At 44.7% G+C, this 20,785-nt stretch overlaps 1 protein-coding gene and 1 non-coding gene across 4 annotated transcripts in view; both read left to right on the forward strand.

Annotated features, from left to right (window-relative positions):
• Pag1 (phosphoprotein membrane anchor with glycosphingolipid microdomains 1) overlaps nucleotides 1-12,066 on the forward strand; it is a 137,481-nt gene extending 125,415 nt beyond the window's left edge. For all 3 annotated transcript variants that reach the window (XM_040741389.1, XM_021225275.2, XM_013110977.3), the window contains 2 exons: nucleotides 2,868-2,927; nucleotides 5,380-12,066. In XM_040741389.1, coding sequence (XP_040597323.1) covers nucleotides 2,868-2,927; nucleotides 5,380-5,742 — 423 coding nt within the window. In that variant the 3' untranslated portion in view covers nucleotides 5,743-12,066. The remainder of the gene's footprint in view (nucleotides 1-2,867; nucleotides 2,928-5,379) is intronic.
• Nucleotides 12,067-15,055: 2,989 nt separating this feature from the next.
• On the forward strand, nucleotides 15,056-15,186 carry LOC121139051. Its single transcript, XR_005875906.1, has one exon. It is a non-coding gene; the product is annotated as a small nucleolar RNA SNORA46 (small nucleolar RNA).
• The last annotated feature ends 5,599 nt before the right edge of the window (nucleotides 15,187-20,785 follow it).

Genomic DNA, 20,785 nt, shown 5'->3' on the forward strand with positions numbered 1-20,785 from the left:
TAGACTCCTATTATCCAAATTATCTTCCATTCATAGCTTCACCTGCCACCCTTGGCAAGAAGGACAGCAGGGATCAGGAACTCAATTGGTGATGGTCACCCCTCCTGTGGCTGCATTGGTTATAGTATGAAGTCATTCTTTGCACTATTCTAAGTTTGTTTCAACTTGTTTGTATGTTATCCTGAAATCAGCTGTTGTAAGTACCTTAAAAGTATTTACAAACATGTTCATAAACTGCAGTATAGTCTAACGCTTCCAGCCTTCATATAACCAAAGACGAGGTAAGTTTACACTGCCTACACTAGCTAAAGCTTCTTATTAGTAACATTGGGAAGACAAAAGGGTTGGTTTTCTGTTGTTAACAAGCAGGTCTCCTGATTTCACATTAAAAACTGGAAATCCACATTTAAGGATCAAATTATCCCTTCCCATCTTAGAGTAAGTAATCCTCTTACATGTAAATAATCCCAATTTTAAGTGAATTAAGAACTTCAAATGTTTAATATTCAAAAAAGATTTTATGGAGAATCTACTGCATGACAGATGAAGACCAATGAACAAAACATAAATGAATGAAAATTCCAGGTCATGTGAAACATATGTTTAAATGAGGAAGATAGATACAGATGAAAGGGAAAAAATAAAATAAGGAAGATTGGGAGTGAGTGGGATGGGGAGAGAGTTGTTAGCTTCTACCTGAATGTGAAGTTACTCTTTAGCGGAGTCTAGGAAGTGACTGAGAAAGCTGTACAGGTGTTCTTGGGGCACTGTGCAGTTTGGTCTCTGGGAAGCCCCTAAGCTACACCAGTGGCTGGTGGGGGGGGGCTGGGGTAGTGAGCAGAGGTGGGGGAAGTTTGCAGACAGGTACCAGGGTAGGAACTTATGGCCTGGGTTTATTGCCTTCGAGAAACCAGCAGAACACAACAGTGTTGCCTATGCTTCGTAAGCTCCCCCAACTCTGATAACTAGAGCTAGAGAGGCCCCAGATAGGACAGAGGCAGCAGAAGTGATTAGCCAAGAGCTGAGTGAGGGCTGGCACAGCCAGTGGGCACAAGGAACCCCATGAATCAAGATCGAGTATCCCAGGCGGGTGGGACCTGGGGCAGGCCTCAGCCCTCTGCGCTTTAGTAATGCGTCACTAGAGATCAGGACTGGCCCCAATGCTGACACACCTCAGGGCAGCTGTGGATATGCATGGGCTAAGAGGGAAGGCTGGCACTGGGCTGGCGTGTGTGCTAGGGCCAGAGGAGTCCCAAGAACAGGGATCTAGGGGTAGAGGGGCAGCAGGAGAAACCAAAATAAGAACAAAAACCAGTGAAGCGGGCAGGAGTTACTAGGGACTGGGTAGAGAAAGTATCTGGGAAGAGAGGGGACACCTCAGTTGACACAGGACAGGTCGTCGTTCTGATGTGGTCATCATTTGGGACCAAGACGAGTTCCTGAGACCAGTGTGGGTAGAAACTTGGCTGGAGTGGCTTCCAAGAGGAAAGTTAGCCGAGGCTTTGCTGAACGACGGTGAGGAGGGGTGGGACTGGCTGTACCGTTGTTTGTTCTGTTTAGTGTGCTTATGTGTAGACGGATTGACTCCACCAAGGGAGACAATCTGGTGATGGAGACAGAAGGGGAGAGAGGCAGAATGGCCCTCACATGCAGTGCGAACGTACAGTGTGCAGGGGGGACGGCCGGGAGCAGGACATGACAAGCACATTCATGCGTGGTAGCCAGGAGGGGACAGAAGGCCACCAGGGCCGCCGAGGGCAGGGTAGAGTTCTGAGAAATATATTTGCCTTTTTGAGTTTTCTCAGAGAATCCAGAAGCAAGGCCATCCATCAGTGACTGAGGTGGTGCTGTGGTGGGCAGGTGGAGGCATGTTGGGCCTTTGGAGAACGAGGAGAAGATACCAAGTCGATTGGCCTCCAAGGAAGAGCAGATGCAGGATGTCTTGGTGAAGTAGCCTAAGACACAGAGCCACTCTGAGGGCCACCCACCGGCTCAGCAGCAGGGAAGGGACCTGAGCTTCCCTAGTTATGATGACTGACTCAGAGTAACACTTGGTAAAGTAGGAAGGAGGGATACCAGAAGGGGAAGTGGAATAGACGTTTACATCACAACTAAGTGTTGACAAATCACTGGAATTTGGCATTAAAAAGAAGAGTTTGAATGACAAGTGCTGGACTGAAAGGGTTTCCAGGAGCCGGGGTGGTGGAGGGCAGAGAGGGCCCAGGTAACTAATGGCCTGGTATGGTGAAGACACACTGGGGGTGGTGAAGCAGGCTGTCAGTGTGGGGGGAGGGCTGGGATGTGTCTGACTTTCAATGGTGAAGCAGGCTGTCAGTGTGGAGGGGGAGAGTTGGGATGTGTCTGACTTTCATTGGAATCAAGAATTGAAATAAGAAGTGTATTAGAATGAGTTAACAAGCCAGAGCCTAAGTAGTAGAAGAACCAGGATGAAAATCACTGAGGAACAGGCAGGAGGGGAGGTTATGAGATCGGTGGGTGTTCTTCCTGGTGACACCAGCAGGCTCTCAGATGTGACGGGCTGGCATGTTGGATAGAGGGCCCACTTAACTGTCACCCTCCCCCGCCACCGTCAGTCCTCCCTCAGTGGTGATTCGGAACCAAAACGATGGTTTCCAAAATCACTGGCTTATTTCCACCTGTATACAGAAGTATTAGAAGACCTCTGTATAGCACAGTGTGGCTGGGTAGCCTTTAATGTGCACACAGCTGATGCAAGGGACACATAATGGCCTGCCTGTGGTCTGTAGAGATCACCTGAACACATTGGTATAGACCTGGGTGTATATGCCTAGAAAGGTTAAACTATCGGCTTCAAACTGCTTTACTTTGATTTGCATTTTTTACAGAGATTTAGTTCCTTGTCATACAAGTCTCGGGAAGAAGACCCAACTCTTACAGAAGAGGAGGTAAACTTCAATTCTTTTCCAATAACTAAAAAACGTCTTTTAAAAATAGAGACACCAGGGGGCTGGAGAGATGGTTTGGCAGCTAAGAGCATGCACTGCTCTTGCCGAGGAGTTCAGTTACGGCAACCCAGGCTGGGCAGCTCACCCCACCCCTGTCTCACCAGCTCCAAGGGGTCCAGTGCCCCCCAATGCCTCTGGCAGTCACAGGCACCTACACTAACACATGTACTTGCTTGCACAATTTTTAAATAAAACTTACCAAAAAAGGAACTTTAGTCCATAACCCCAGATATCATAAATCCAATATGGTTGCAGACAGCTACCGCCATGGCATATGGGAGGCGGAGGAGACAAGAAGATCAGGAATTCAAGGCCAGCTCAGCTGTATTAAGCTAGCCTGGGCTACATGAGATGTGTTCTCTCTCTCTCTCTCTCTCTCTCTCTCTCTCTCTCTCACACACACACACACACACACACACACATACACACACACATACACACACACACTCTCATGGAGTGTTGTCTTAGTTAGGGCTTCTGTTTCTGCGCTAAAACACTGTAACCATAAGCAATTTGGAGAGGAAAGGGTTTATTTCACCTTACAAATCTCAGGTCACTGTCCATCACTGAGGGAAGTTAGGGCAGGAACTTAAAAGCAGGACCTGAAGCAGGGGCCATGGGGCAATGTACTGACTTGCTCCTCATAGCGTGCTTTCGTCTACAATCCAGTGTCACCTGCCTAGAGGTGGTACCACCCACGGTGGGCTGGGCTGGGCTCTCTCACTAATCATTAATTTCAAAAGTGCCCCACAGGTTTGTCTACAGGCCGATCTTATAGAGGCCTTCTTTTCATTTGGGGTTCCTACCTCTCAGATGACTCTCGCTTATATCAAGTTGAAAAAAAAAATCTGCAGTCATGATTTTACACACACACACCTACACAGTCATGGTTTTACACATACACACACACACACTCCTGTACAGTCATGGCTGTTCACACACACACACACACACCTGCACTGTCATGGTTGTTCACACACACACACACACCTACACAATCATGGTTACTCACACACACACACACACACACACACACACATGCCTGCACAGTCAAGGTTGTTCACACACATAGTCTCAGCGCTCGGGAAGCTGAGGCTGGCAGATGTTTAGTTCAGTGCAAGCCTGGACCGCATAACAAGACCCTCCCACCACCACCGCAAATAGTGCCAAAATGGTGCTTCTTCCCAAGAACGCATGTACGCTGGTTGCTTCCTTTGTCCGAAAGAACAGACAAGCTCCCAGGCCTCTGCTTGGGTGTCCAGGTTGAGATGCTGGTTTCTCATGTTGGGAAGGTACATGATAGGTGGTGAGCCATGAGAATGGCAGGGTGAGTGGGTTAGCAGACTGAAGGACTCTAGGCAGCAGGAAGGGTTGCACAGGCATGAAGAGAAGGAAGAGCTAGGGTCAGCAAAAGAAGAGGGAGTTTTAGTCAACAGCTGAGAGTCCACCATAGAAGGAAATCGGTGTCGGGCTGGAAAATTCCCAAAGTTGGGATGAGTAGGAGTAGGGAATCTGATCCTGCCTGAAAGATGGGGAAATGTCCATGAGGAATGTTGGATGCTGGTCGCTTCAGGAAAGATGAATCAGACTAAGACAGCATCACTCGAAGCAACCAGTGAAAACAGATGGTGATTTCCCGCGAACCAGGATAAAAATTGAGGCGACTTTTAGTAGTGCCTTCAAATGTAATAGCCAGGATTCTGACACACATCGAACTAGGTTCAGACAGAGCACCAGATACCCTCCCTCCTCTATTTGTGCATGATTGGAGTGCAATGCCCCGTGTGGGAACTTTGTCCGTGTGGAGACCACACGGATAGGCAGGGAGCTCTTGAGTGAGGGCTGGAAGAGGAAGGTCAGAGTTCAAGGCATGCTTTCTTCAGATGATGCTGCCTAAGCCCCTGCAAGTTCCTTTTCCTAAGGAAGGGAAACTTTAATCTCTCTCTCTCTCCCCAGCTACACAAGGCAAAACCTAGGGTCATCTTTGATTCTGGCTGCCTCCCTTTCCCGGGAGCGGCGAATTGCCTTGGCCCTTCAGGGGCGTCCCAGCCTTCATTCTCACACCTGCATCTCTGAGCACCCCTCACTGGCCATGTACTCCACATTCTTTGGCCTCCCTACTAGCCACACAGTAGCTCCGTCTGGTCCTGTGAGAAACCCACAAAACTGGGTTTATAGAGTTAATCAAATATGACTGATCTCTAGAAAAGAGGATAGTTTGATAATTCTCTGGTAAAATATTAGACATTGATGACATTAAATGATAGCACCTTTGTCATCAATAATTCTTGGGCAGGGAGTGTTCATGAGTGCCAGTTACAAAGCCTATCACCAAGGAGGGGATGAAGGAATCAGCCTGCAGGCGGCGTGTTCATTTCTCCTTGTTCCCTAGATCTCAGCGATGTATTCCTCAGTGAATAAACCCGGACAGTCAGCACACAAGCCTGGACCATCTCCGAAAGGACCAGAGTTTGCCTGCCCCTCCATGCAGGGATCCCCTCAGAGGTCACCCTCTTCCTGTAATGACCTCTATGCCACTGTGAAAGACTTCGACAAATCTCCCAACAACATCAGCACACTCCCCCCAGCAAGGAGATCGAGTGAGCAACCCGAGCCTGACTACGAAGCCATACAGACTCTAAACAGAGAGGAAGAGAAGGTCCCCCTGGAGACCAATGGCCACCTTGTCCCCAAGGAGAATGACTACGAGAGCATTGGGGACTTGCAGCAATGCAGAAATATCACCAGGCTCTAGCAGCCCAGAAAGTAGTCCCGAAGAGCCTCGCGCATCAGGGGACAGCTCCGCCTGGGATAAGAAGACATCCATCTCAGGCTGCTTCAGTTAACTGAAGTCAAGTACAAGTTCACAGCTGTTCCCCAGTTTCTGAAACAGTAAGGTATGGACTCACCTGTCAGGGCGGGACCCCATACTCACAGGAAACCCCTGGTACATGTGACCACCAAATGCCACAAGGCAGGCAGGCTGTGAGGGGGCGCTCTATCCACCAATGTTGAAATTCCATCCGTCCGCCTAGAATCCCACCGCAGCGGTGACCAGCCAGGGTTTTCTTCCTCACCATTTCTTTGTCTGCTACCAGTGTTAAAATACCCGGTATTTCACCACGCCAGACCTCCCCATGTCTGTGGTTCATTCCAAGGACTGTCTCCCACGGGCTCGGCGCTAGTTCAGCTAGATACCATGATGGTGAGAAACCCACACTGGTTTCCATTAGACCGTCCCCTTCCCAGACCTGCGGTGTCTGTCCCTGGGAATGTGGAAAGTGCAGGCTACTTGGTCTGGGTTGGGGTGTCTTCTGGAGTCTCTGGGGGTGTTTGCTCCTAATTTTCACACCACATCTGCAGTCTTTTCACAAGGTACTTGAGGTACTCTAGACACTTTTTATATCTTTCTGTTCAAAACCTTCCCCCACAGCGTTCAGAAATTTGTCAACACCTTTTTTGAATTCCCTTGACTACTATGGTACTTCTAAAGTTGTTTAAACCCAGCGCTCTTCCTTCCAAACAGAGCCTTAACGTTTAAGTTGGGACCCGGGCCACACATGTGGATGGCAGCCATGGCGTCTATCCCCAAAGGGCTTCGGACATGAATTTGTGTTTTCAGTGATCTCTGCTGCCCACATGTCTGACTTTTCTGTTATCCGTTGGTAATCTAAGAGTAAAATGTAAACATTTATTTTATTATATGAATTTATAAGATGTTTTATGTTTCATGCCTAATTTCTAGAAAACACCAGAAATTATATATTAACTATTTTGATTTTATGTACAATGATTTATACTCTCAATTTGAAAAGACACCATAAAGCACATAAGCTAGATAATTATGAGCATTCTTTTTTTTTCTTTCTCTAACAAGTAATGTAACATTGAAGATTTGTAAAGACTCAGCTCTCTAAAAGGTACTGGGGACTCCAAATCCCAAACACTCAGACTGCCAGTGGCAAAAATGCAATAGGCATGAATAATTGTGTCAAGGGGTTGTGATGGACACTACTGAAACAGAACAAAATCTGACTTAGGAATTTTGAACTCCCTGAAAGTAGCAGATTTGCATTAAAGTCCAATGGCATCTTTAAGACATCGGCACTTGTTAATACAAATTGCCTGTCAGACTATTTTCCTTCATATAACAAAAGTCAGTGGCTGGAGTAGCTCAAATTACAAGTTCAGCCTGGTTTGAATTTAATCGTCTCTCTAAATCTTCCAAGGCCAACATTGGAAACCATGTTCACTTTTCACTGATTCAGACAAAGAGAGAGGCCGCAACCCCTCCTGCCGTGACATCTGATTCTAATGACTTAATACCCATGCTGTTTTCCCTCCCTGTGACAAAGAGTGTGACTGGGAGGATGAAGTGACCAGTCAGCTGTGGCCTGTGTTTCCATCCCTGTATTCATGAACTGGTTTTGTCGCTGGTGTGTACCATGCTTGTGGAACTGTGAACTCAACTCTCTAAGGTGGTGTCAGTCAACCCAGTCCACCTATGAAGATGCCACGTGGATAAGCATAGCCACTGCCCATCAGAAGGTGACAAGGAGGGTACCCCTGGCCCCCGGAGCAGCAGAGGGTAAGGATCTCCAGCAAACCCCGCTCTGTGTGGATGAGTTTGACCCAAGCGCCACTCAGGTCACAGGGGTCCCTTAGCACGTGGTGCTACCCATGACACGGCATCCCCAGCCTTGTGCGTGCCACAGTGCCGTACTTCACAGGCACTTTACAGCTCAGAAGTTTTGACTATGTTTTATAAAAAGTTTTAACTTAGCAGGGAAGCTGGTATGAGTGCGGGAGTATAAAACTCTTTCTTTAGAGACAAGTTATTATAAATAATCATGTCAACTTGAAACCTTGTTGTCAGAATGTCCTCAGAGTTTTCAAATATAGTATGCAACATAGTCATGAAATATGCACTGAAATCGCTCTCCTGGTCTGAGAACCAGTGAACAAGTTGTGACAGATGATATCTTGAGTACTTTACAAGGAACTGGAAGGCCCTCCGACACAAATTCCACAAGAATAAGCAGCAGCTTGTGAGGACTGGGGGAAGGGCGGGCAAGGGAACCAGCTCGCTCAGTTTAGCTTCAGGTGCATAATTATTGTGCATTTATTGGTGTGTCGTCATTGTTTGACTTGATTATCTAGGGTTTTTTCATTTTATTTTGTTTTGTTATAACTTTTTACTCATTTACTTAGTTCAGAATCTGTCTGAGCTGGACAGAGCCTGTGGTTTGTTAAATGTTACAGAGTTTAAGTGTATGAAAGGAATAATCAAAGCAGACTTCACCGTATACAGAAACATTCACCACTGGTATCCACAGTGTGCATCCCGTCATACCCAGCTCAGGTGGAATCATCCACAAAGAGAAAAATAAGTCATAAGGTTTTTCCCTTTAAGTCAGAATTATAATTCTATCTAGATTAGAAGTAGTTGTTTCCTTTTCCTTAAATACCTTTGAAAGTCTGAAAGCATTTAATGTTCCTTTACATACTTCCCAAATGTAAATCACAAGAAAAGCATAGACTGTTTTATGTGAAATGTTCAAGAAATTTAAAAGAAAGTCATTTTTATAAACATGCTGGGTGCATAGTTTTGACTTGTCCTTATGTAAATCATGTCATTAAATCTGTAAAACTTATAAATAATATCAATAACCTTTGTGATAAAACGATTCATGATTGTTCTACGGTAAATTCAACAGAATTGGATTCTCCCACAATAAATTCTAATTAAATGCTAAAAAAACAATAGACCTTCAACACAGAACTAAAATCTCACCCAGTATGCCAGGGTGCTGCTCTTACTTGATTTTCACCTGTATGATTAGAACATTCCCTGTCTTCACTAGTGGTAAACTATATGTATGTATGTATGTATGTATGTATGTATGTATGTATGTACATATGTAGGTATTGTGTGTTGCTGGCACAGTCCTGATACTAATTAGGCTGTGTTCTATCGTATATTTGAAAAGTTTATCCCACTAGTATGATGAACTTGTGTCATAACAGCAGAATTAAACCATTCTCCATCAGTTACATTTTGTAATTATGGGATGCCTTCCTGAGCTGCTTTCATTTAGTTTCCCCAATGAATACATTCAGATTTTAAATTGCGTTCATAATTCTCCCAGTTGAAAAACAATGCTGTCTGAAGATGCCTTTGTTATACTCAAGACACGGTACATATTCAGTCTGAGACAAGGAATGGAAACAGGTGTACTACTCAGTGTGTGTCAAGGAAGAGAGTAAGCCAAAAGCAACAAAAGAGGAACCCGGAGCCTGGCTGGCAGGCAAGGTGGCCTACCAGGTAACTGAAACCAGTTATCACATGGAGGGATCTGTTTTATTCCTTGTTAAAACCCAAGCACTTGCAGCAGGACCAGTGGATACTGGAAAATGGATGTACAAAGCCTGTCTTGTGACAATGCAGTGGCCGATTCCAGACTGAAGCAGGATTTTGTCAATGGGTAAATGACACTGATCCTGGTGCTCCTTGCTATGGTGGATAGGAATCCCTGTGATCTGGGGTACCATTCTTCTGAAAGTGTTGGTCTCTGGCACACAGACTGCTTAGAGCTGGCTGCTGGAGTCACAGTCTGTATTGAGGGTTATTTCCTGGAAACCCTGACAGGTGTATTATACTGTGCCAAGGGGACACTGAAAGTGTAACGGTTGGTGTTACTGAGTGGCTGATGTGACAATAGTAACTTGTGTGGACAGAATCAAACGTGGGTTTATTCACATTATCGTCTGCATCCTCCTTCCTTGCTGGGACCTGTGTCTGTTCTTCAGGGCATTATTCCTGACAGGGCATCAAGCTGAAAACACTGTGCTGCAAGAACTTCACTTAACGAAATCAGCACAGAACACAGGAAAATTATTATTTTTATCTGGAATTAGGAAATAAAATGTTAAAAATTATGGTCCTGACGAGAAAGAACATCTGTATGGTTTTTTAAATCCTATTTTTGCTCATTTTCAAGCCTTTTTATTTTTTACATCTTATCTCTAAATATTTGTATTTTATTGTATTTTTTCAAGCTTTTTAACTTAACTGGAAATACTTGCTCAGATTCTTAATATCAGATGAAATTGGAAGCATAATCTTGTTTAAAATGTAATAGTAAAGATCATTCCATTTAATTTTCATTTATTCTAATATAGACTTTTCCCAAGGATTGTCACTGATATTCTGTGGGTTTTGTTTTAAGATGTAGGAGCTGGGCATAGTAGCTCATGCCTGTAATCCTATAACTTTGGAGAGTGGACAGGAAGATCTTGAGTTCAATGCCATCCTGTTTCTAAATAAAATATTCTGGTTATCTCAAGTCATCTTATATGTGTTATAAAGGTTGGTGACTGTCCCTCATTAGACTTCTGTGTTAACCTGGCATAGGAAAACGTTATGTTGTCAGCTGTTTAACAATCGTGTTGCTTTACATGCCTTGTGTTTTCTGGGGGAGTTTGAAATCAAACCTGATAAATACACTATCATAAGTACGGTTTGTATTTCTCATTCAAGCACTTTCTGTCATAAGTGTTTCTGTTGCTCTTTTTTTTTTCCTGAAGCCGGTCTAGAATATCAGTTCCTCCATGCTACTTTAGAGGGCTGCCAACTCCCCAGGAGGATTGAGAAATCATTCGCAGTGTTTATCTAGTGAAGATGCTATATGAAATGCCTGCAGTGTTAAGTCTGGGGCTCTGACCCATGTCTTTTTAGGACTTTTTTTTTAAGTATCAAATACACATTTGACCCCAAAGGGAATTAAAAAAATAACATTTGACCTAAGTGTTGTGAGTGGCTTCCTGATTATGTTCATCTCTCAAAAATACGTTATCCTGTCTTGGAATCTCTTAAGGCAATAGTTCCCAACCTTCCTGATGCTGCAACCCTTTAATACAGTTCCACATGTTGGGGTGACCCCCAACCATAAAGGTATTTTGTTGCCACTTCATAACTAACTTTGCTACTATTATGAATTGTAATATAAATATCTGCAGAATATCTGGTACGCAACCCCAAAGGGGTCATGACCCACAGGTTGAGAACCCCTGTCTTAAAGTGTAAACAGTAAATGTGTATAAATGAGGACAATTAACTCAAATATTAAACTTGTTCTTTAGATATTTTCTTTGCAACTCAAGAGTAAACCAAGTTCATGGAGAACGTAGTGTGGTCATGAAAGATGTAGTCTGTAAGCCAGGAGAAGCAGCCTTTCAAGTGTATTTTTTCTAAGGACTCTGTTTCAGCTAGGAAGATCAACTCCTGGAATAAAATAACAAAACTCCCATAGCCTTTCCAGTAGAATATTGCATCGGTCTGCCATCACCCCAGGGTGTTGGTTCCTGCCTGCAGTGTTTCAACAATTTGTATGGGGGAGCACATTTTTAAAATGTCTTGGAAAAGTGAATTAATGTATTGAATTAAATCCTCCAGTTTAGTCTAAAGAGAATTATTGGTTTTGGAGACAAGAGTATAGGGCTGTGGTCCCTGTTCCATCACCAACTTGACTATGTGACTTCAAGCAAATGATTGAACTTCTCTGTGCCTCAGTTTCTCCATATTACAAAATGGGGATAATGATAATCAACCATTGCCTACCTCATAGGGATGCTTTGAGGACAAGTAAGATGATGTAGATGAGTATGAATGCTTCGACCTCCTTGAAAGGTGCTATAGATTAAGGTTGCATCATTTTTAATGATCCAGTTCATTGTATTTAGAATTAGCTAATAGCAATACTTTTGTCATGTTTCAATTCAAGGCATATTTCTACTCCTCTTCTATGGCCAGATCCCAAGTTTCCATTCAGTCATGGTATCTAAGGAACTGACACGGGTGTTTGTCTTCTGTCTCTGATGGTAATATGTCGATTCTGAGTAGTCATAAAGGCTGGAGTTTAACTTGTGATGTCTTCTAGTTTACATGTAATGAACCTTATTCAAGTTGTATATTAAAAGTATAATTACTTGTAAATAACAGGTACGTTGTAATTAAGGGCACTTATCAACTTGTCTTTGTTCTTTTTAAAATTGTAATAAAGGTCAGTTTTATATAAAAGCTTGTGAAAATTCACTTGATATTTGGAAAGGTCAAAAATGGCTACTTTATGTGCTCTTAGTACACACCAGGTGTGAAGGTGCTCAATCAGTGGCCACCATAGCCAGAAGGAGACTGACTGTGCCTGATGATCAAAGAGATTTCTGCAGGAAAAGCAGCAGTGTTTGAGTCCAGCTCCAGCGGACTCCAGAAATAGGAGTAGAGCCCAGTGAGACCTTTATCTTGGGGAATAAGTGAGATAGTGAGCATAGCACCTGTGTTTTGCAATTGCTAATAAACTTCACAGGAAGCCTGAGCAGTTTAAGGTGGCATTGCCCACTGGGCCAGGCCGAGAAGAAACAGCTTGTCTGAAGAAGGGAGGCTTGGAGCCTGGGCCTTCATTCAGTGTGATGCTTGACTTTCTTTTACTGATCAAGACTGGCCCCAGGACCAAAAGGTGAAACAGTGAGGTTTCCTTAACCCTGTAGGCCCAAGGCCATTCTACCTGTGAATCTCAGAGCTGAGGAAAGCTGTTTTTGAATCCCTAACTCCCAGAACCCACCTGGACCTCTGGGGGAACTGGAGTCTCAACCTCAGAAATTTGATCTGAGTTATGTGACCTAGGGGACAGGGCAGACTGCAGGTCCACCAGAAGTGGCCTGTCAATTCCCACACAAAGTAGGCATTTAACAAAGGGAAAGAGAATTCTGACACCTAATTAAAGTCAGTGGAACACATTCCATTCATACTGTCATTTTTTAAAAATAGATAACTCACTGATGTACTTGACATCTCCACATATGATTGGCTCTGATTCTGCATTTATTCAGACCTGGGTGATTCCTTTGTTCATCATCCTGGAGGATTATTAATCAGAATCTTAAGGCTGAACTTAGGATGTGTGGAGCCAACTGTGGACCAGGTGTCACATCTGTCCCCAAGTCATCTCCATCTGTATGTCCCAATGTCACCTCAAAATGTCATTCTGGAGCAGCAGCGTCTTTCTCAGCTGTCCCATTAGCCCTTTGGGACGCATTTTAGATTGAAGTTTCCCCAATAACATATACTGCACTTTTGTTGCACTCCAAAAGTGCTAAACTAGTGTTTGAGCTGTCTGAAATTCTCCCACTTTTCTCTGCTCCACGGTTTAGTGAGCCTGCCTTGGTCTGGTGTCTATAAAGCCTTGGGATTTTGTGCCTAGGATATTCCCCATCCTAAAAGCTGCTTGGTGGCTCCGAATCTCTGAAGAAATGGCAGGGGACCAAGGCAGAGATGTTCTCCAAGTTAGACCAGCCCAAACAGTACCAGTGGCGTGGGGAGGGATGAGCATCTGACAGAAATAAGCTGCCACCTGATAGAGCAGGCACACAGACAAGAGATCCAAACAGGCAGCTTTTCCATGCCCAGGCCCAGGGGAAGAAAAGAAACAATAAAGCCTCATAATATCAAAGTAGGAGAAGAAAAGAAGAAAAGAGAAACCTCAGAAAAGCCACTTTTATCTATGCTGCATGGCAATGAAGCTGCCACCGAAGGCTAGCCGGCTCACTGCAGCGCATATCCTCATGGCCTTGGAGCCTACCTTTAAATACTTGGCATGCATGTTTAAATTCCCAGGGTTTCAGTATCCCATGCCCACAGTAGATATGGGTGTCCAAAGGCCTCTGTGAGCAGGTTAGACTTCATGCGAGACCACGAGGGTTAGCCAGCAAAGGAGCAATCCAGGTGTGGAAGGAACACTGCTGATGCCAATGCCAGGGCTCCAAGCCAGCTACACAAACCCGGGTCTTCCCTGCCTTCAACACCAGCTGGTGCCGGGCCCTCCTGCCAGGTCCCCGATGTCCCCCTCACTGGTCCAGCCCCAACCTATGGCTCTCTAGAATACTCCAGATAGCCTTCCGTAGTGTCACCAGAATTCTCCAAAAAAGCCGGCCTGCTTACGTCAGGAGAGGGGGGGGGAGGGAGGGAGAGAGAGGGGAGGAGGGAGAGAGAGAGAAAAGACAGACCACTCAGTAAGGTCATTATGGAGGCCCTACTGTTTTCCAGATGTAGTTCCAGACACAGAACCAGAGGTGGCTCCAGACATCCTGACATACAGCACACTAAATGTTTAGTAAATGGAAATACAGGGCTGCCATCTAAGAGGAGGAGAACACAGTCCGCCCATATTGTCAATCTTTTTAAGAAAAAAAAATCTGTATACCTTTCCTTATCAGCAAATACAATCTGTATACAAATAGAAGACAGTTCTGTTCAACAATGCCCATGTCTGATTGGGGAAATAAGGGTGATTCATCATATTTCAGATGCTAAGTGAGAGAAGTAAAACAAGAAAATGACCCGAATCAAAGAATGGTGTGTGTCCTGTCAGTTGGTTAAGGGGATCCTCCAATTACATAAGACAGATCCCTAAAAGAGAAGCAGCAAAACACTGAAAGTATAGAAACACAAAGGAGAAAAAGGGGCTGGTGTGTTTGGGATCTCAAAGGAACTATGATAATAGAATTGTTTTAAAAAATCTAGAAGATGGGCAGAAGTCAGAGCCATGGTGAAAAGTAAATGGCAAAGAGTCAGTCTGGAGGCAGAGAGAAGCTGTGGCAAGATTTATAGCAGGTCAGCATGGACTGTCTTTTGATGTAAAAAAGTAACATATAATTGGATTCATAACTTATACCATAAACAGAAACAAATTCCAGACCTGATTGCAGGAACCAAGGAGATAACTCCTTCAGCAAAGTGCTTGCCCTCTAAGCTCCAGGACTTTGGTTTGATTCCCCGGAACAGAATTGGTGGCAAAACAAAACAAAAAAAAAAAGGCTGGGTGTGGTGGCACACACCTGTCATTTCAGTACTGGGGATCAGGAGAGGCTCTCTGGGTGCCAGTGTGTCTTGGAAACTTCCAGGCCAGTGAGAGGTCTTATCTCAAATAAAAGGGGGCAGTGCCTCAGGAACAACTCCTGCGATTAAGATGCATTAGTTGCTGTGGTGATTTGAATAAGAATGGCCACCACACAGCACCATATTGAAATATAGGGAAGGGAATGCCCCCATTCTAGGCTACACTGTAGCGCAAGAATTCTGGCTCCTTGCTGCACAGCTGACTTGTGCCATTTTGCTGTTGCTTTGTGGAGTTAAGGAGCACGTGTTCAGAAAAAGAAAAAGAATGGCCACTATAAACTCATATATTTGAATGTTTGGTCAACAGGGAGTAGTACTACTTGAGAAGCAATGAGAAGTGTGGCCTTGTTGAAAGATGTGTGCCACTAGGGATGGTCTTTGAGGTTTGAAAAGCCCAAGCCAAGCCTAGTGTCTCTTACTCTTCCTGCTGCCTGTGTGGATCCTGATGTAGAACTCTCAGTTCCTTCTCCAGATCCATGTCTGCCTGAACACCACCATGTTCCCATCATGACGACAATGGACTAAACCTCTGAAACTGTAAGCAAGCTCCAATTAAGTTCTTTCTTTCAATATTTGTGTGGTCATGGTGTCTCTTCTCAGCAATAAAACGTTTACCAAGGCAGTTATTTTTCTATTGCTGTGATGAGATACCATAGCCAAGGTGACTTATAAAGAATAGCACTTAATTGGGCTTATGGCTTCAGAGGGTTGAGATTTATAATGTTGGAGCAAAGGCATGTTGGCCAGGGGAGACGAGAGCCTTCATCTTGACCCACAACTAGGGAGCAGAAAGGGCTAACTCAAAATAGCACAAATCCTTGGAATCCTCAGAGTCTGCTCTCTGTAGACACACCTCCTCCAACAAAGCTATTCACGTCCTAATCTTTCCCAAATAGTTCCAACAACTGGCAAACAAGTATTCATACATATGAGCCTATAGAGAACATTCTCATTCAAACCAATACATTTCATTCCTTAGCCCCCATAGACATGTGGCCACATCATAACGTAAAATGCACTTAGCCCAACTTCAAAAGTCCCCATAGTTTTTCACAGTCTCACCCTCTGGCCTCACATGCACATGTACACAATCACACACACACACACACACACACACACACACACACACACACACACACACACACTGGGGGTGAGGGAGAGAATTAATTCCAAAGATCAACAAACCAGGCATGGTGGCTCATAGCCGTAATCCTAGCAGGAAATCACAGCAGAAGGTTTGCCACAAATCTGATGCCTGTCTAGATTACAGACTACATTCTAGCTCACACTGGGTGAGAGAATGAGGCCTTGACCCAATAACTAAATAAATAAGAATGTAAAATAACTATAGCCTTTGTAAACCTGCTAAGTACTGAGGTATCACTTTCTATGTTTAATTGTTCTAGAATCTCCAATCTTTCCAACACTCTAGAATTAAAGCCTCTTGCTATTTTCATTATGCAAGTGAAAAAAAAACTGAAACATCACAGTTAGCTAAGTTGCCCAGCTCTTAGGATTTGAACTCACAAACTTATTTCTAGCCTGAGTTTTCTAGAAAAAAATGCTCTGTGGAAGAGTTCAATCGGAGTTTAGAAGTGAAAGGTGTTTCCTAAGTAACACAAAAAGTACCTCAAGTTACAAAGGAAGTTGGCGGCATCTTTGCCTAAATTTATAAGAATTTTTCATAAAAGCATAAAAGTGTGCATCAGGCCACGTGTTGTGGCTAGCACCTGTAATCCCAGCACTCAAAGGGCTGTCATGGGAGGACTGCAAGGTCAAGCCAGCTTCTGCTACCTGGAAAGCCCCTGTCTCAACAAAGCCATTAAGTAATGTGCACATGGTCAGAGGTAGCAGCGTTTATGAGAATGGTGAGATATGGCCTGTTCTCTGCCATGCACATGGTAGGAGCTCATTACGTGGTTGGAGCAGATGATGGGTGAGCAGAACAGCAGGAGAGCATCTGTGCTGACAGCCTCCAGGCTCAATGGAGTGTGCTGACACTAGGTGTACCATGGCAGGCAGGCTCCTCCCTCAACTCCAGGCCCTGAGCTGCAAGCAGTTGGCATTTGCAAACGGGAGATAAGGAGAAGAGGGAATCTCAAGCTGAGGTGCTTTTCAAGACCAGAGGTGGGGAAACTACTTAAGATGATGGAGCTGGCTTGATCTGGGTGATGGGGAAAGAAAGAAAAAAAAATGATGTAAGAATGATGTAAGTTCTAGACGTAAATTGCTGTTAGAACAGAAGAGATCTGATGCCTGGCACAATGTAGAAACTTTTTGTTTGCTTTGTTTTGTTTTTTAAAATGCTTATCCCAGGCTGTCCTCCTCCAGATCCTCCTGCCTCTGGCTCCTTCAGAAAATCCTACCAGCCTGTGCCACAAGAGCTGACTGGTTTTTTTTGTTTGTTTGTTTGTTTTTTATTTTGTTTTTGAGACAGGGTTTCTCTCTGTAGTCCTGGCTATCCTGGAACTCACTTTGTAGACCAGGCTAGCCTTGAACCCAGAGATCCTCCTGCCTCTGCCTCCCCAGTACTGGCATTAAAAGTGTGTGCCCCCACACCTGGCTATAATACAAAGAATGAAAGTGTTTGTTCAGTATCCAGAAGTCCCAAGGTTCAACCCCCGGTACTTCTTATATTCTCTGAAACAGAAGATTAATGACAGTGGTTGTAGCTCCTGGTAAAGTGATCACGTAGAAGACCCTGATTTCAATTCCCAAAACCAACCAACCAAAAGTAGTTATTTTAAACACATCAAAGCCATGCACTACAGCACATGCCTGTAATTCCAGCACTCAGGAAGCATAGTCTAGGCCAGCCTGAGCTATAGAATGAACCCTAAAGGGGACCCCTGCACAGTGGGGACTTCCTCCCAGACCCCCAGATTAGACACGAACCACACTCAAACACCTGTTTTCACAGAGAGAGTCTTTATTAAGGAAGAGGGGAAGAGAAGTTCAAGCAGCTGCTTCCTGACTCAGGAGGAAAAGCAGCGGCAGATGACCTTGTAGGTGTAATTGTTAAGAAGAGAAAAAGGGGAGGTCTGTGTTAAAATGGGCTGGATGCCATGGGAAAGGAGGGGGGTGAGGAGGAAGGGGAAGGGGACAAGGGAAAGAGGGCAGGGATATTTGTCCCAGAGGGAGAAAAGACTGTCTCTAGACAGAGAAGAACATGCCACATAGGAAAACGGCAGTTTATAAAGGTAAAACAGAAACTCGGTGTTAGGATGAAGTGCCTGATTTTAATTGGTCATGTTAATTAGGTGAATCAAAGGGGACTTCTGATTGCTGGACGTCAATACTTTATTAGCTGGACCTTGGTCGTCAGCCTCAGGAGGAAGTGGCCAAATAAGGGACTAGACCTTTGGGGATGTAATCTAACAGTTTCTAGCAAGGCAGAGAGAGGAAATGGGGAGAAGGGCCAAGCCTGTCAGAGCCATGCTCACCATGCTTGAGCTGTCCGAAGTCCCTTCAAACCCTGTCTCAGAAAATAAAAGTGAAGGATTCAGGGCTGCTGTGAAATAACAAGGCAGACTTCTGGGTAGATGGTGATGACATCAATGAACGGCTGACGGAGAAGAAAACTAGACAATGATTTCAGTTTCCACAGCTAATAAGATACCATTATGGATTTCCCTTTGACTTCCAAATGATTCAATAATAGTGTGTTGAATTCCTGGTGAAGGAAATCGTGTATTATCAATGGACTGAGAAGGAGACACAAACTGTTCAATTAGAATAAACTGGAAAACTGTATCATTTCCACTGAAACTTAAGTAACCAGAGCTGAAGCATATCAGAGAGCCTCTTTCCAGGTATGGCCTCACTTGTAGGTCCCCAAAGCCCTAACTTAGTTAGTCTTACCTTAGCCACAGCCCCAGTAAATACCTTGAGTTGGACCATGCCAGTGTTGGATGAAAGGCTCTTAGTCATGTGATGACTAAGAAGGGATAGCAGAGAACTGCTGAACAGCTACAGAGAAGCCAGAATGTTCTGGAAGAAAACCATCTGAAGGGTCCAGAAACAACCAACTTGAATTTTAAGAAGTGAGGTTAAAAACTGATTTTCCCATTTTAAAAACGCATTCTGTACACTCTCCTCTCCAATTAATTACAGGGAAGAGTCTAAGAAACGAGAAAGGTTCGGTCTGAGACCTTAGTAGCTGGTGACAATTAGTGTTAGTGTGGTCTTTTACCTTCCCCTCATGTTTCTCTTTTTTCATTGTTTATCACAACTATTGAGGCCTGTGGCCTTGAATTGTCCTGGGTGTCTTCCCCTTGCTTGCCTTTTCCTCATATACAGAAGGATAAAATGAACAGATTGACTGTTTCCTTGGGAAATGTTAAATATTCATATCCTTTGGCCCAGTAGCTTCCCACTGAGTCCTGAAATAAAACAGCATGTGTACCCAGTCCCAGACTCTGTTGTGCACCTAGAGCCAATGTCCCCTCTCTTCTGTGTCAATGGGTTCCTTGCCTGGCGACACCCCACCCCTAACCATCCTGCAGCAAAGGCCACAGATGCTGTGGAAGCTGACTCAGCACAGTGAGTGTCCCGGGCTGGTCTCAGATGCACTCACTGTGTAGTAAAGGACCAGCCACCTTCAACTTCTGATGCTCCTGCGTAGGCCTCAGCACTAAAATTGTAAGTGTGTGTCACCATGCTTACACACAGCACTGGGATAAACCTAGGACTTAGTGCGTGCTCTGCAAACACGCTACCCACCGCTACATCTCTAGACCTACACCCTCCCATTAAATCCCTCCAAAATCATTCACCCAAAGAACCCAGAAGCCTAACTGCTGTCACTGAAACCACACCTTGGATCTGAACAGCCGCACCTCCACTGAGCTGCTGGACCGGACCCAGCGTACTCCTCCACCGCGACCCTCCTCACTCGTCAGCTCCTGGGCTCAGGACTCCATGACTGATTGTCAAACTGATTCCCACGCTCCTCAGATACAAAACCCATTCCCCCAGGGCTCCCTTTTTGAGTCCACCAAGATAAGCAAGCAGTAACTTTCAAGTTTCTCTTTGCTTCTCTTCCATAAAATGCCTACATGGTAGCCACATCAAAGTCAATTGTTTAACCAGCCCCCAGAAACAGGTCTTTGTTTGCACAAAGAAAAAAATCCAACTAGGCATGTTCACCACAAGGCCAGATAACAAGCATCTGCTGCTAAAATTCCTAGGCTTGGGGGTGGGAAAGTGGGAGAGAGGGGGTAGGAAATTCATAAGCATTGTCTACTCCCATTCCTAAGGTGCCAACCAGAAACCAAGGCAGGATTCCACCAAAGCTCACTCTAATTCATCTGTGGAGCTCACTTACAAAGCATAGGTGAGGGTTACTTACAGGAGTGTGGGTGCTTCACACACACACACCATACAAGGTCACATGAAGGTCACCCGCAGCGATGGTTTTGTCATTGACACATAAATGGGCCCTTAATCCTCCCCCACCTATATGCTCTAACCCCTGCTGAGGCCACATAGGAACATGTTGAGTACAACAGGTGGTTGGGAGCAGCTGGCAGCTCTGATGAGGGTCACTTGGCCCTCCCCACCCATCTCTGAGGGATGTAAATAGCCAACCAGTGAGCTGTTGCGATCTTTTTGCAAGCAGGCACAGCCAAACTCCCCAAGATGATGGTTGTTTGACTCAGAAGATAGTGCTGCAGCATGTTTGTAAACTACTACCTACTTGAAGGAGACCCCTGCACAGTGGGAGCCACCGTTTGGGGCACAAACCACACCCAAACACCTGTTTTCACACAGATCCTTTATTAAGTGGGGAAGAAAAGTTTAAAGTGGCTGCTTTCTGACTCAGGCAGAAAAAACAGCAGCAAAT

The sequence above is a fragment of the Mesocricetus auratus genome, unplaced genomic scaffold, assembly GCF_017639785.1.
Source record: "Mesocricetus auratus isolate SY011 unplaced genomic scaffold, BCM_Maur_2.0 Super-Scaffold_6730, whole genome shotgun sequence".
Classification (NCBI taxonomy): Eukaryota; Metazoa; Chordata; class Mammalia; order Rodentia; family Cricetidae; genus Mesocricetus; species Mesocricetus auratus.